The sequence below is a fragment of the Chiroxiphia lanceolata genome, chromosome 7, assembly GCF_009829145.1.
Source record: "Chiroxiphia lanceolata isolate bChiLan1 chromosome 7, bChiLan1.pri, whole genome shotgun sequence".
NCBI classification, from domain to species: Eukaryota; Metazoa; Chordata; class Aves; order Passeriformes; family Pipridae; genus Chiroxiphia; species Chiroxiphia lanceolata.
In genome coordinates this window covers 16,117,810-16,132,364 of record NC_045643.1, presented here as the reverse complement: position 1 = coordinate 16,132,364, position 14,555 = coordinate 16,117,810, and the positions used below count along the sequence as shown (strand labels likewise).

The window sequence follows — 14,555 nt, the reverse complement described above, 5'->3', positions numbered from 1 at the left end:
ACATTACATCACAGAGGAGGCCATTCTTACGCTCTCTGAATGTGCTCCCCACCTATTCCACCCACCCCCAAAAAAGAAAAGGCATGATACTAACATGCAACATCTTTGCATAGGACTGAGTTTGAAGTGTCACTTGGTGGTCCAACTCCTGCTCTGTTTTCTGCACTGACACGGAATTCATATTCATTTCCTTCCAGAAGACCAGTTACTTTGCATCTAAGATCTGAAACTGGTTTCTTTGTTGCTCTAACCCATCTTAAACCTTTCTTTTCTCTCCGCTCCACGTGGTAACCTGTGATTTCACTTCCACCATCATCGACTGGCCTTTTCCAGGTAACTGTGGCAGTATTTTTAGTCACATTTGTTACTTCTGGTTTACCAGGAGGGCCTGGAGGACCTGTTAAGGAAGAAAAATTATAGTTAAAACAAAAATCAAGTCTTTAGAGATTAATAAAAACTCTCTGGAACCTCTTAGCTTGTTCTACTTACCAAATCTATCCACCATTTTAACTGGTTCTGATTGCACTGGTTCACCCTTGCCATATTGATTTACTGCTGAGACACGGAAAACATATTCATTTCCTTGAATGAGCTTGCTAACAACATGCCTACAGGTTTCAATATTTTCAGCAACCAATGTCCAGAGCAGTCGACTAGTTTCTCTCTTTTCAAGAACATATGATTTGACTGGTGATCCACCATCTTCTGCAGGAGGTGACCATGTAAGAGTTGCTTTTTCTGCTGAAACATTGCTGATCTCAATAGGCCCTGGCGGTCCTGGTATATCTAAAACTTTCACTTGTACACTCTCCTGCTTAGTGCCAAAAGGATTGGTTGCAGTGATTGTGTATTCTCCAGAATCTTTTCTGGCTGCATATTTGACAGTTAGAGTAGAAGAAGTTGGTTTGGTTTCAATGTGCACAAGCTCTGAAGGTCTAAAATCTTTTCCAGCTTTTGACCATGCTGAAGTTGGAGGTGGTTTGCCACGGATACTAATAGCAGACAGTGTAATGGTGTCTCCTGCTTTTACTGTTAAACCTTCTTTCAAAGGAGGATCCAGAACAATGGTTGGTGCCTCTGTCAAAAAAACACAGACAAAAAAAATCCTGATAGTTACAACAAGAACACAGGGGGAAATAAAGAGGAGATTTGGTATTAATTATTCAAATAAAATTCTACCTATTCAATGCCATCTACATACCATACTCATCCTTGCATATTATGGTTCCTGTGGATTCAGATGGAGGACTGATAGCTCCAGCTGTGTTCTTTGCTCTAATTCTGAACTCATATTTGGAGCCTTCAATAAGGTCAGTTACAGTAAATGCACAGTCAGGAACATTCACGTGATTAGCTTTTGTCCAAGTCTTTTTGGGTAAATCACGCTTTTCAACAATATAGCCAGTTAATTTATGTCCACCATCATATTTCGGTTCTGTCCAAATGAGTGTTACTGAGTTCCTGGTTACATTGATAACTTCAGGTTTCCCAGGGGGATCTAGAAGAAAAAATAATAAATAGTGGTCAAATGAAAGTTATTTCAAATTTCAGAATTTTCCTTTTTATTCTGCTGATAACTTACCAATAGGATCAAGTGCCACAACTGGTTCAGATGGAAGACTTGGTTTACCTACTCCAGCCATATTGATTGCCATTACTCTGAATTCATATTCCAGACCTTCAGTTAACCCTGTCACTCTGAAATCTTTCATTCTTATTGGTGTTGTATTTGCTCTCTTCCACAGAAGACTATTCCTTTCTTTAACTTCAATGTGATAACCTAGAAGATAAATGATGAGATGAAAATATGGGGGAGGTTTCTAGAAATCTTAATTTCTCATGGCATTGTGAAACATTGTATGTTACATAGGCATTGTGCAAGAGGAGCACTGAAAACCAGATTAAGAAATGGATGTGGACATACATGACAGATGTATGTAATTGCAATGACAAGATGTTTGTAAGTGCAAATTGCTAATTTTATGGACCCAAGTATTGTCACATATAGTTCTTTTGTTAGATGATTTGTCTCTGAGCAAAAATATTGTTCCTCAGGTAGTATTTTCACAATGTTTAATTTTTCTAATCATATTGAAAAAACAGGAAGCAAAACAGTGAAATCAATCAATTGATCAATCAATCGATTGATCAATCAATCGATCACTCAATTCAAAGCATAAACACCTGATAGTTTTATCTTACCCTTTGACGGAGAGAAAGAACTGTTAAGAACTTAAATACTAGGGATGTTTTTGGGGATGTACCTGTGATTGGTGATCCTCCAGTTCTCCTGGGATCAGTCCAAGTTAAAGCTACAGATTCATGCCGAACAGCAACAATGTTGGGGGGTGGAGGAGCATCTGGCACATCTAAACAGTATTTAAAAAATACAGTAGCATTAAAATTAATATCGCCCCTCTAACGCTTTTTTCCAATTTCATAAATTATAATGGATACTTACCAAATGGATGTTTTGCAATGACAGGGTCAGATTTAAGACCTTCACCTACTCCATATTTATTTTCAGCCCTGATCCTGAATGTATATTCATTTCCTTCATGAAGTCTTGTAACTCTAAAAGTGGTTTTCTGGACTGCAGAGGCACAAGTCACCCACTTGTTGTTTACATTATCTCTCTTCTCTAGAACATAGTTAGTGATTTCTGAACCACCATCATCTTTTGGAGGGCCCCACTTTAAGGTTATGGCATCAGCTGTGACTTCTTCAAATTTCACTGGACCTGTTGGTATGCCAGGTTTGCCAACAACTTTCACAAAAATAGTGCCTTCCTTGCTGCCAACAACATTCTTCAGAGTTACTGTGTATTTTCCAGCATCAGCTTTCTGGCAGTCATGTACTACAAGAGTGGTGTTAACTGCTGTAGATTCAAATGCAACTCTTCCACTCTCAGTAAGTGCCTGGTCTTCATCCTTCTTCCAAGTTACAGTTGGGACAGGCTTGCCTTTCATAGGGATTTTAAGACGGAAATTGCTACCTTCTTTAGCAATATAGCACAAATCAGGTAGATCTCTTAAGTCAAGTTCAGGTGCCACTGTAAAAAATAAAGGAAACCAGTTATTCAACAATGCATAAACTTTGTGGTAAAATTAAGATCTGTTTTAAAGGTGTCTGATTTGTATGTCTGCATAGCAATGATAGTACATATAAAATAAATCTAATTTGGGTAAGCGAAGCATTGAAATAATGATCTTGCTTCTCACCAACATCATCTCTTGCTACAATTGTGAGCTCTGATGGAGTTCCATATCCAGCATCATTCTGGGCTCTCACTCTGAAAGTGTATTCCTGTCCTTCTTTTAGGTCTCTCATTGAAAAATGGAGGTTCTTTCCCCGCATGACTTCTTGCCATTTATCTTCCCCAACCAGGACCTCAACAACATATGCAATAATACGGCTTCCACCATCACTGATAGGTTTTTTCCATACCAAATTGCATGATGATTTTGTTACAGCTGAAGCTTTTAGATCCACAACTGGCCCAGGTGTTTCTAGAAGGAAGAAAATCATACTAAGTGTCCAGTCAAGCTAAAAATAAACATTATTTGAAAAAAAAATAGGTGAAGTGGATCCATTTTTCCTACCAGAAGCTTTAACAGCATCACGAGTTTCACAGGGATCACCAATACCATATTCATTTTCAGCAAAAACTCTGAAGAAGTAAGATTTGCCTTCTTCTAAGTTAGTTATCCTGTAGCTCGTCTTTGGACATTCTGTTGTTACTGTGGACCATGATTTTCTTTCTGCATCACGTTTTTCAACAACATAATTTTTGATTGGACTGCCCCCATCTATTAGAGGAGGTTCCCATGTAATGTAGGCAGAATCCTTAGATGCTTCCTTTACAATCAGGTTAACTGGAGGGCCTGGAGTATCTGCATAAACACAAGACCACCATATTTGATATAGTAATAAAATTTTTAAAAATCAGTTAAAAAGTCAACAAATATATTATAATGGGGAAAACCCTGAGACTTACCAAGTACTTTTACAACAATGGTATACTCCTTTTTGCCACAGCTGTTCTCTAGACTGAGGACATATTTTCCAGCATCATATTTATTTACATTTTCACAACGCAGGAAAGTATCAAAATCAGTTGACTTGATATCTAATCCTTGTCTATCTCTTAGGTTGGCACCCACTTTAGACCATGTAATTTTTGGAGGTGGACGTCCTCTTACTGGCACATAAAGTCTCATTGTGACTCCAGCACGCAACACAAGGACTTTCCTTAGTTCTGCATCAAGTTCTCCTTCAGGTGGAACTGTGTGTTTAACAAAAAACCATATAATTAAAGCATCATCTTTAAGGCTATCACCAAAGTTACTGTTACAGAAAGTCCCTCTTTACTGACTTTTCACTAGATTAACCAACTTCTCATGCCTGTGATAATGTTAGTAAGTGTCCTGACTCCTGTTTGAAGGTAATTTGCAAATTTGGCATTTTTTTGCAGTGATTTCACTTCCTTTTTTTCCTGCCTTTTCCCACCATTTATGTTAGAAAGTCTTCCAGTTTTTTTAGAACTCAAAGGAATTTCAAAGCCTCCTGGACTCTACTGCTTTTCTTGAACCAAGACAGTTCTGTGAAGCAATGCTTTGGTACATACAGCAAAATGCATACAAAACCCAGCATGGCTTTTAAGGAATAAATGTCATACAATCAAATACTGTGTCACACAGCTGATTAGAATAGTAATCTTGGCTTCAAATTATTCAGAAGACCTGAAGATGACTGAAAGTTTTAAGAATAGAAAAGAGATCTTAAAAGTTTAATTTTAGAATTAGAGAAAGAAAGATATCTTGATGAACCCAAATAGGAGGCAGAAGGCTATAAAGCATACAAATACAAAAACCAGACACTAGCCAAATTCTACTCTGTTCCTAACTGCCCTGTGCTCTTCCAAATTAGCTGCTTTTAGCCCGCATTTTTTGAGTAATAACGTTCCAAATTAATCTGTGCCTGTGATCTGTGACAAACTGTCTTTGGAACTCATCCCATGAATTAAAGTAAAAGTCAATTAGGTAACTGGGTTTCAGTGAACATACTTAAAATGTCTTTGGCAGTGTGTTTATCAGGAACATCACTTGGGTCACTGTATCCAATCTTATTGACAGCATAAACACGGAACTGGTACTCTGTATCTTCCATCAGTCCTGTTACCACAAATTGCGTAGCCTGTAAATTCTTTGGTACATTGCATCTGACCCAGTTGTCTGTGTCAGCTCTTTTTGATTCCACTAGATAACCAATAATAGGGCTTCCTCCATCATATGCTGGTTTGCTCCATGACAGGCTTATTGAGTTACGAGTAGTATCAACCACTTTCGGGAAAGCAGGTGGGCCAGGAGGATCTGAGAATTAAAATAGCGTAAAGTTATTGTACCAAATGCTGTATGATAGTATTTGGAAATAATAATGGAAAATATCTGAGACTTTAAGCTTACATTGAGGATCACGAGCATACACTGCTTTAGATGGTGCGCTAGGCTTGCCAGGTCCAGCTTTATTCAGTGCTATCACCCGGTACTCATATTCTGTTCCTTCTTGGAGCCCAGTAGCTTTAACAGTTCTTTCAATGACAGGCTTTCTGTTTACCTTTGTCCAGTTAAGAGCCTTAGTTTCACGCTTCTCGAGGATATAACCAGTTATTGGGGATCCACCATCATCAGCTGGTGGCTTCCAACTAACAGTCATAAAGTCTTTTGTTACATTGCTAATTACTGGTGGATCACAAGGTCCGGGTACATCTGTGGAGATTTATTTGAAAATTACGTTCACATTCATAAGTGCACACAAAAAAACAGTGACTAATGAAACTATCTCACAAAGCACTTACCATATGGATTCTTAGCAACTGCTGGTTCAGTCAAGATAGGGTCTCCAACACCGTATTTGTTTTCAGCACATATGCGGAACTGGTACTCATGTCCTTCTATTAGTTTCTCCACTGTGCAGCTTGTAATAGGTACATTGGCACTGACCTGGGCCCAGTTCGGTCTGCTTGTTTCACGCTTGTCTACAATGTAGTTAGTAATTTCTGAACCTCCATCTTCCAGAGGAGGCTCCCAAGAAAGCATTGCACGATCCGCATACATATGTTTGATTTTGACAGAAGCTGGTGGACCAGGCTTATCTAGAACAATTAACATCACATTATTATAGCTCTATCTCTTGCTATATAATTCAATCATAAAAGTATTTGTTAATTGACAGTCTTTAGCTTACCAAGTACTTTAAGTCTAATGGTTGCTGACTTTGATCCACTTGCATTTTCAGCAGTAATAGTGTAGTCTCCTGTTTGCTTCCTGTTAACACTGAACAACTCAACTGTGGCAAGATTTCTCTTAGTAGTGATCTTAACACCTTCAGATGGCTTTAAAACTTCTCCTTCTTTCTTCCAGGTGATTGTTGGCATCGGCTTACCATATACATTTGCCTCCAGACGCACATTGGTTCCAGCTTTTACTGTAAGCTGTGATTGCATAGACAGATCCAACTCTATTCTGGGAGGAACTGAAAGGAAACAGTTCAAGGGTTAATCCATGTATTAAGAGATAAACATCTCATTATTGACATGAGATTTAGTTCAACATGCACAGACTCTTATCAGAGTTATCAAACGCTTTTACATTCCTTACCATTTTCTGGATGAATGGTCACCGGATCAGAAGGTTCTGAAGGTGGGCTGATGTTAACTGCTGTCTTGGCAATTGCTCTAAATTGATACTGAGCGTTTTCTTCCAAACCAGTAGCAGTGTACTCTTCTAGGGGTATTTGATGTGGAGTTGTATTGCACCGAACCCACTTATCACCAGGTAATTTGCAAGCTTCCACAAAGTAGCCAATTAGTTTGCTACCACCATCATGCTTTGGTCTTGTCCATACCAGTGATGCAGTACTCTTAGTGACATCAATAACTTCAGGTTTTCCAGGGGGATCTAAGGCAAATGAAAACATTTTGTAGTCTGTTTTTCCAAAAAAGAGCTAACATATTAAAAAATGGCTTTAATAATGCTGCATCCTATGTGCATACCCACAAAGTGCACTCACAGTAGTCATAGTAAGTATGAAAATATAAACAAAAGGGCAAGCTGAAGATCATAAAGAGTGGCAGATATATTGAAAATGATCAGAGAAACAGTAGTTTGTATTGGTATGTTTGGCTTACCAACTGGTGCTCTTGCTGTGACAAACTCAGTTGGTTTACTAGGTTTACTTGCTCCAGCTCGGTTCAATGCATAAATTCTGAAAGTATACTCAAGACCTTCGATGAGCCCCACACAAGGGTATTCTGTGGAGCGCACAGCTGTATCATTAGCTTTCACCCACAGCAGACTGTTCCTTTCCTTGCGCTCAATGAGATAACCAGTAATTGGACTGCCTCCATCACTATCTGGCTTATCCCAAGCAACAAAAATGCAGTCCTTATTGACTTTGGTAATTCGTGCATTCTTTGGTTCACTAGGAACATCTAGAAAGAGATACAAAGATATATATCAACTGTATGTTTTCTTACTAGAAAGATTAAATAGAGAAACATTGCTAACAAAAACTAGCATACCAAATGGGAACCTTGCGATCATCTTGCCAGAAGCAAGTGGCTCAGAAATCCCAAAACGATTTTCAGCACGAACGCGGAACATATATTCCTCTCCAGGAATAAGTTTTCCAATTCTGCAGGTTGTCTTTGTGACAGAAGATAAAGCTGTTACCCAGTCTCCGCGGCTTACATCACATTTCTCAACTACATAGTTTGTAATGTTACTGCCACCATCTTCAAGAGGTATGTGCCATGCAAGAGTGCAAGCATCAGCATCAATTTCAGAAATATCAAATGGAGGCTGTGGTGGACCTGGCTTATCTGTACAAAAAAAGTAGATTAAGAAAAAAGGGATGAAAGGAAATGGTAACCGCTGGAATATACTAGAACTAGCTTTGTATAAAGCTGGGTTGAAAAACAATCAAATGGAACATACCCATGACTGTCACTCTGATTTTCTGACTATCAGTACCAGAGCTATTCTCTGCAGTAAGAGTGTAAAAATCAGAATCTTTTCTAGTCACATCCTTAATGATAAGAACAGAAGATTTTTCTGCTTTATGCACAGCCAGGCGACTGGATGTAACTACATCTTGATCTCCTTTCAACCATTTACAGACTGGCTGAGGTTTCCCATATACATGAGCTTCAATTCTCAGTTTCTTTCCAGCTTTAATGTGAACGTGATCAGGCATCAAAATCTTAGGTGGGACTGTAAAAAAAAAAAATCAGACATGTAAATTAAATTACTGTGATATATTAATTTACTTTTTCTTATTTTTTCATGTGAAACATCTCTGCTTCTCTCTCAAGAGTTTGGATTGCCTTCACACACATTTATGTAGAGATTTGTGCACTATTAATGCTTGAAATGTAATTCCTCTTTATATCTGGAACTTGTTGCTCACTTATTGCTGACTTTCTACAAGACAAACATGAAGGAGAAGAAAAGAAACACTGAAGTTCTGGACTCAACCCACTTGCACAGTCAATCTTTTTGTATCTTTGAATTACTCTTCTCCTACTTCTTCTTTTGCACAAAAGCTTTCAAGTTTCTTTCAAAAGAAACATGACAGCTTGTTTGGTGTAGTTTTCTTCCTGCCACTGTCTAGTTTTCATTCTCCTTTTCCTGTGTCTCTGCCTTTCTCTTCCCATGTCACAATGCCCTTACCCCTACGTCTCCTGTGCTTCAGGGACCCTGCCACTTTAAATAGGTCAACCTGTCCTCCCTGCCTTTTACTTTATATTCCCAATCAACTTCACAATATAAGCAACTTGTTTTCTCTTATATTAAAACAGGTGCCACTTTTCGCCCCATTTATCTCTAAAACTACCATTCTGACTCTTTTTCTCTTTCAAGTTCATCAAAGGAGTTTATTATTTCTCCCTAATTCCTACTTTCTAGTTTCAACTGAAGCCATATCTGAAGAATTATTTAATAATTCTGAATTAGTGGTTGTCTCATTCTTTCTGAGCTGTCAAAATATTCAGTACAGTAAACCTTCATCATCCAGATAACTTCATAAAGCGTATGTTTTTCTGAGAGTCAAAGAACTATAATTTTTCCTCATTTTATTATTAAAGCAGTATATTGCAACATAGGTAGTATTTAAATTGCTACTTACTGAGTTGTTCTTTAATTTCAAATGCTCCTGCAGCTTGTATTGGCAAACTTACTCCTACAGCATTTCTAGCTGCCACTCTGAAGTTGTACTTCTTTCCCTCCTTCAGACCAGCTACAACAATGGAGAGATCTTTGACAACAGAATACTCTGCCCAGCGATCCGCTGGTTGGTCATCTTCTTTGTAGCTAACAATGTACCCATCAATTTTAGAGCCTCCATCACGCAGTGGTGGCAGCCAGCCTAAAGTAGCACTATTCTTTGTAATTTCAGTAACTTCAAGTTTTCTTGGTGGATCAGGTTCACCTTTCAGGGCAAAAGAAAAAAAGAAACACATTAAACACTGAACTTCCAAGATTTACTGGCTCTTGAGTATTTGTTGAATTATCAGATGCTAGCCATGCTAATTCAACAAGGACAATATAGAAAAGAGCAGAATTCTTAATAATTGCAAAGGTACTATATTCATAGACCATATTATTTTAAAGGAACTGGTACATGAATATTTCTGTTTATCATTGAGTAGTTAGTAGCACTGTCCAGTTTAGGAACAGTAGCTTTCAAGAAACACAAAATCTTATTAAAGTTAGCAAAAAACCATAAAATGTACATAAAGGCATACTTACTTAGAGGATCTGTTGCTAGAACTGGTTTTGGTATGTCACTTGGAACACCTGACCCATATTCATTGACTGCCGTCACTCTAAAATAATATTCATTTCCAGGCACAAGGTTTGCTATTTGGAAACTAGTTTTCTTTAGTTCTGCAGTGACTGTTGCCCAGGTCTTCCTGTCAGCCTCACGTTTCTGCAGGATGTAATGAGTCACGGGGCTACCCCCATCATTCTCTGGAGGTGCCCATGAAAGATGGCATGACATCTTGGTGACATCTGAAACCTTGAAGTCTGACACAGGTCCAGGAGTATCTATAAAGAAATTTCAATTTACGTTAGACATTTCTTCTTGAAAAGTTGAAATTAAAGGAGTCTAACAGCTTTCTATATGGGGGGAGATAGTGTTAGTTGATACAGTTATGCTCAAAAACTGTAGGATCTAGGGGTCGTAAATATTCCTGCAATGAACATTCAATATAGTTATAAAATTGTCTAGAGATATTTGTCTCATTACTTACCCAGGACTCTGACATTCACAAATACAGCCTTTTCTCCAGCTGCATTAACAAGTGTCAAGGAATATTTGCCTGAGTCATCACGTGTTGAATCGGGAATGACACAGAAGGCCATAGTGTCAACCAGATCAACTTGTCCTTTTCTGATGACATTATCAACACCCATTCTCCTCCAGGTGACTTTTGGTGCTGGGCGGCCCCTAACAATGGCAAAAAGTCTAATAGGGCATCCTGCCCTGACTGTGACTAACTTTCTCATGCTTGCATCCAACTCAATCTCAGGAGGTTCTGAAAGACAAAATTAAAGAAATAAAATGCAAAGTTTAGTATGTGAATAAAGTAAACCTGAAGCAAATAAAGGTTGGATGTAAACACTGATAAAGTGGATGGGAAAACTCACCAAGAATTTCTTTGGGAGACACAGCTTCTTTCAGTTCAGCTGGTCGACCAAGGCCAACCTGGTTTTGGGCAGAAACTCTGAACTCATATAATTGCTTCTCATCCAGGCTGGTGGCTGTAAATTCTGTGTGAATAACTTGGGCAGCAACATTACATCGTTTCCATCCTGCTTCAGGATCAGCACCCTCAACTTTTGGTCTAATTTCCACAACATATCCAATAATTGGAGCACCACCATCGTACACTGGTTTTCCCCAGCCAAGGGTTATGGAAGTCTTTGTGCTATCAACCACTCTCAAGTTTGTGGGAGGACCAGGTGGTTCTGAAAGACAGAAAAAATTACAGATAAGAACACAGCTGTACAATTTAGTCATCTATCATGTTACGTAAAAAAAAAAAAAAAAAAAAATTCAATGGTATTATACCTATCGGGTCTTTGGCTACTACAGGTCTTGATGGCAAGCTTGGTTCTCCAAGTCCGACTTCATTTTCAGCACTGACGCGGAACTGATATTCATGACCAGGGAAGAGATTAGTAACCTTCTTGCGTCTCTCTGGGATTGCAGTCTTAGTAACAGGAACCCATCTCAGTGATCGTTTCTCTTTCTTCTCTAAAATGTATCCTGTAATTGATTTGCCACCATCATATTCTGGTGGATTCCAAACTACAGTCATCTCTTCTTTGCTAACTCTTGTGACATCTGGAGGGTCAGGGCGTCCAGGTCTATCATATTTTGTTTTTGCAATAATTGGATGTGTTTCTGTTGGTGGACCAGTGCCCATTTTATTCTCTGCACGCACTCTGAATATATATTCATTACCTTCAATGAGGCGTGTCACTTTTGCATAGTTTGTTAGGACAGAAGAAGAGAATGTAGACCAAACCATACGCTTGCTTTCACATTTTTCCAGGATGTAGTTCTGTATTTCACAACCACCATCATCTTCTGGAGGGTCCCAAGTAACAGTACATCTATCACTTGAAATGTCAGTGACTTTTAAGTTTCTTACAGGACCAGGTTTATCCAAGACAATAACAGTAGCATATGCCACAAAGCTACCAGCTGTGTTAGTTGCAGTAATCACATATTTCCCACCATCACTACGCCTTGATTTTGTGAGAACAAACTTCGATGTGTCAGAAGTTGTTTCAATACTGACTCTTGGAGATCTGGTGAGATCTGTGGCATCTTTGTCTTTTGTCCATACAACTTCAGGCTGTGGTTTTCCTCTGACTCCAGCCTCAATTCTAATTGTGTCACCTGCTTTCACAGTTAAAACCCCACTTAACTTCAAGTCTAGCACTGGTTTCTGCAGATCTTCCTTCACAACAACTTCAGCTGTTTTCACCCAGCCACTTTCACCAGCCTCATTCTTGGTTTGAACTCGGAATTGGTAAGTCTTATTTTCCACACATTTATCTACCATATAGTGTGTTTCCTTAATGCTGCCTTTGTGAACCCTTTCCCATTCATCTGAATCTTTCAGTTTTCTCTCAACATGATAACTCAAATTGGGACTTCCACCATCATAATCTGGCCTTCTCCATTTCAGATATACAAATGTCTTCCCTTTCTCTGCAATGTGAAGATTTTCTGGCTCTCCAGGCTTGTCAATAGGATTGATGGCAAGGATGGGAGTCTTGGTCTCAATGCAAGGCCCTGGACCTATTTTGTTTTCTGCACAAACTCTGAAGAAGTATTCACGGTTCTCTACAAGATTTGCCTTTACTAATCGTTTAGTGACATCAGAGGAGACAATTGACCATCCCCTTTGATTTGGTTGACGGTACTCTACTATGTAATTTGTAATTTCAGAGCCACCATTATCCACTGGACTCTCCCAAGAAATCATACAAGAGTCTTTTGTGACATAGCTTATTTTCAGGTTCTGACATGGTCCAGGTCTGTCAAGTACATTAACAATAGCAAAAGCTTGAGCCTGGCCACAGCTGTTCTTAGCTGCTATTATATATTTGCCATGATCAGATCTTTTGGCTTCTTTCACTTGCAGTTCAACATTTGGTAGATCATGGAGTATTTCAACACGCTTTTCTTGGACTAGTACTTTGCCATCTTTAGACCACGTTATTTCAGGATCTGGCCTGCCTTTTACCTTACCAGTAATATGTATTGTTTGACCTACTCGGACAGTAATTAAATCTCGACAGGTCACATCTAGGCTTATTTCTGGAGGAGAAAGGATATCCTTTGCAAGTACAGTTTCTGCCAGTTCTCTTGGTTCTCCCTCTCCCACAATGTTGACAGCTTTTATTCGGAACTTATACTCATTTCCTTCTATTAATCCAGGTACTCTGAAAGCGCACTGTCTAATGAGTTCATCCTTATTAATCCTATTCCACTGTGTAGTTCCAGTTTTCTGACATTCCACAATGTATCCCAGAATTGGGCTGCCACCATCTTTGAGCGGCTTTGTCCACACAAGATCAGCTGTTTCTTTAGTTTTATCTTTTAATTTTGGATTTATAGGTGGTCCAGGAGGAGTGATTGGACGTGATGCTTTTATTGGATCAGAGCTTGGAGACGGTTTGCTTAAACCCACCATGTTTTCTGCAAAAACTCTGAATTCATATGTGTTGCCTTCAAAAAGACCAGTGACTCTGTATTTCATATCAAGTATAGGTGTCTTATTGACACGCACCCATTTACCAGATGCTTCCCGACGTTCAAGTATATAACCAGTTATTGGAGTTCCACCATCAGATTTTGGTAGGGTCCAAGACACTGTTGCAGCATTTTCTGTAATATCATAAACAGTTGGTTTACCAGGTGGGGATGGTGGATCAAACATATATTTAGCAACTGTTGGTTCTGAATCAAGGGGTGCACCAATGCCTATCTTATTTTCTGCACGAACACGGAAAATATATTCACAGCCTTTCTGCAGTCGTGGAACCTTAATTTTTGTGTGACTTGTTCCAGAGCTAACCACTCCCCAAGTTTCTTTCTTTGATTGACGCTTCTCAACAATATAATTAATTATAGGACTCCCACCATCATCTTTGGGAGGGCGCCAAGAAATAACCATGTATTCTGGTGTTACTTCAAGAATATTAATAGGACCAGTTGGTGGGCCAGGAACATCCAAAACTGTAAGGTGTAGAGCCACAGTTTTGCTGCCAGCTGCATTAGATACTGTGAGTAGATATTCTCCTGTATCTTTTCTTACACAGTCTTTGATAGTAAGTACGGTTGAATAATTGTCAGTCTCAATCTTGTATTTGCCATCTGGTTTAATTTCAGTGTCATCAGTAACCCATTTTGCAGTGGGAACTGGCACACCTCTCATAATTGCTGGAAGTCGCACTGTGGTGCCAGCTTTAACAACAAGACCTTCAATTAACTTCACATCTAGTTCCACAGATGGAGGTACTGAAATGACAGAAAAATAGAAATTACCTTTTCAAGGGAAATGCATAAAGAAAGAGAGAAAGAATAAGTGAAACAACACGAAAAACCAAAAATTACCTAGTTTTTCTTGACACTCTATTGGTATAGTTGTATCAGGAAGGCTGAGACCAACAATATTCTGAGCTCTCACATGGAATTTGTATATTTTTCCTTTTTGTAGGCCTGTAACAACACAGTCTAGCATAGGGACCGTCTGGAACTTTGTCCATTCATCTGCACCATCTTCTTGATATTCCACCAAATATCCAGTTATCTCAGCACCACCATCACGATCTGGTCGATCCCAAACAAGGGAAACTTCAGTCTTGTCAACATCTACGTGATGCAGATTCTTTGGTGGCCCTGGAGGATCTTTTAAAGTAAAAACACAAAATGGTTACTAGGATGAAAAATCTATGGTATCAGTGTATCAT

General features: G+C 38.9%; 1 protein-coding gene across 1 annotated transcript in view; it reads right to left on the bottom strand.

Annotated features, from left to right (window-relative positions):
- Positions 1-14,555, bottom strand: part of TTN (titin) — a 241,520-nt gene that overhangs the window by 45,859 nt on the left and 181,106 nt on the right. The window contains exons 243-265 of the mRNA XM_032694032.1: positions 14,200-14,493; positions 11,137-14,103; positions 10,713-11,033; positions 10,316-10,600; positions 9,810-10,109; positions 9,187-9,489; positions 7,998-8,273; positions 7,583-7,882; positions 7,190-7,492; positions 6,660-6,959; positions 6,247-6,534; positions 5,858-6,154; positions 5,466-5,768; positions 5,067-5,372; positions 3,998-4,285; positions 3,603-3,893; positions 3,222-3,509; positions 2,462-3,052; positions 2,265-2,369; positions 1,583-1,780; positions 1,202-1,498; positions 490-1,077; positions 95-397 (exon numbers count right to left, since the gene is read on the bottom strand). Coding sequence (XP_032549923.1) covers positions 95-397; positions 490-1,077; positions 1,202-1,498; positions 1,583-1,780; positions 2,265-2,369; positions 2,462-3,052; positions 3,222-3,509; positions 3,603-3,893; positions 3,998-4,285; positions 5,067-5,372; positions 5,466-5,768; positions 5,858-6,154; positions 6,247-6,534; positions 6,660-6,959; positions 7,190-7,492; positions 7,583-7,882; positions 7,998-8,273; positions 9,187-9,489; positions 9,810-10,109; positions 10,316-10,600; positions 10,713-11,033; positions 11,137-14,103; positions 14,200-14,493 — 9,792 coding nt within the window. The remainder of the gene's footprint in view (positions 1-94; positions 398-489; positions 1,078-1,201; positions 1,499-1,582; positions 1,781-2,264; positions 2,370-2,461; positions 3,053-3,221; positions 3,510-3,602; positions 3,894-3,997; positions 4,286-5,066; positions 5,373-5,465; positions 5,769-5,857; positions 6,155-6,246; positions 6,535-6,659; positions 6,960-7,189; positions 7,493-7,582; positions 7,883-7,997; positions 8,274-9,186; positions 9,490-9,809; positions 10,110-10,315; positions 10,601-10,712; positions 11,034-11,136; positions 14,104-14,199; positions 14,494-14,555) is intronic.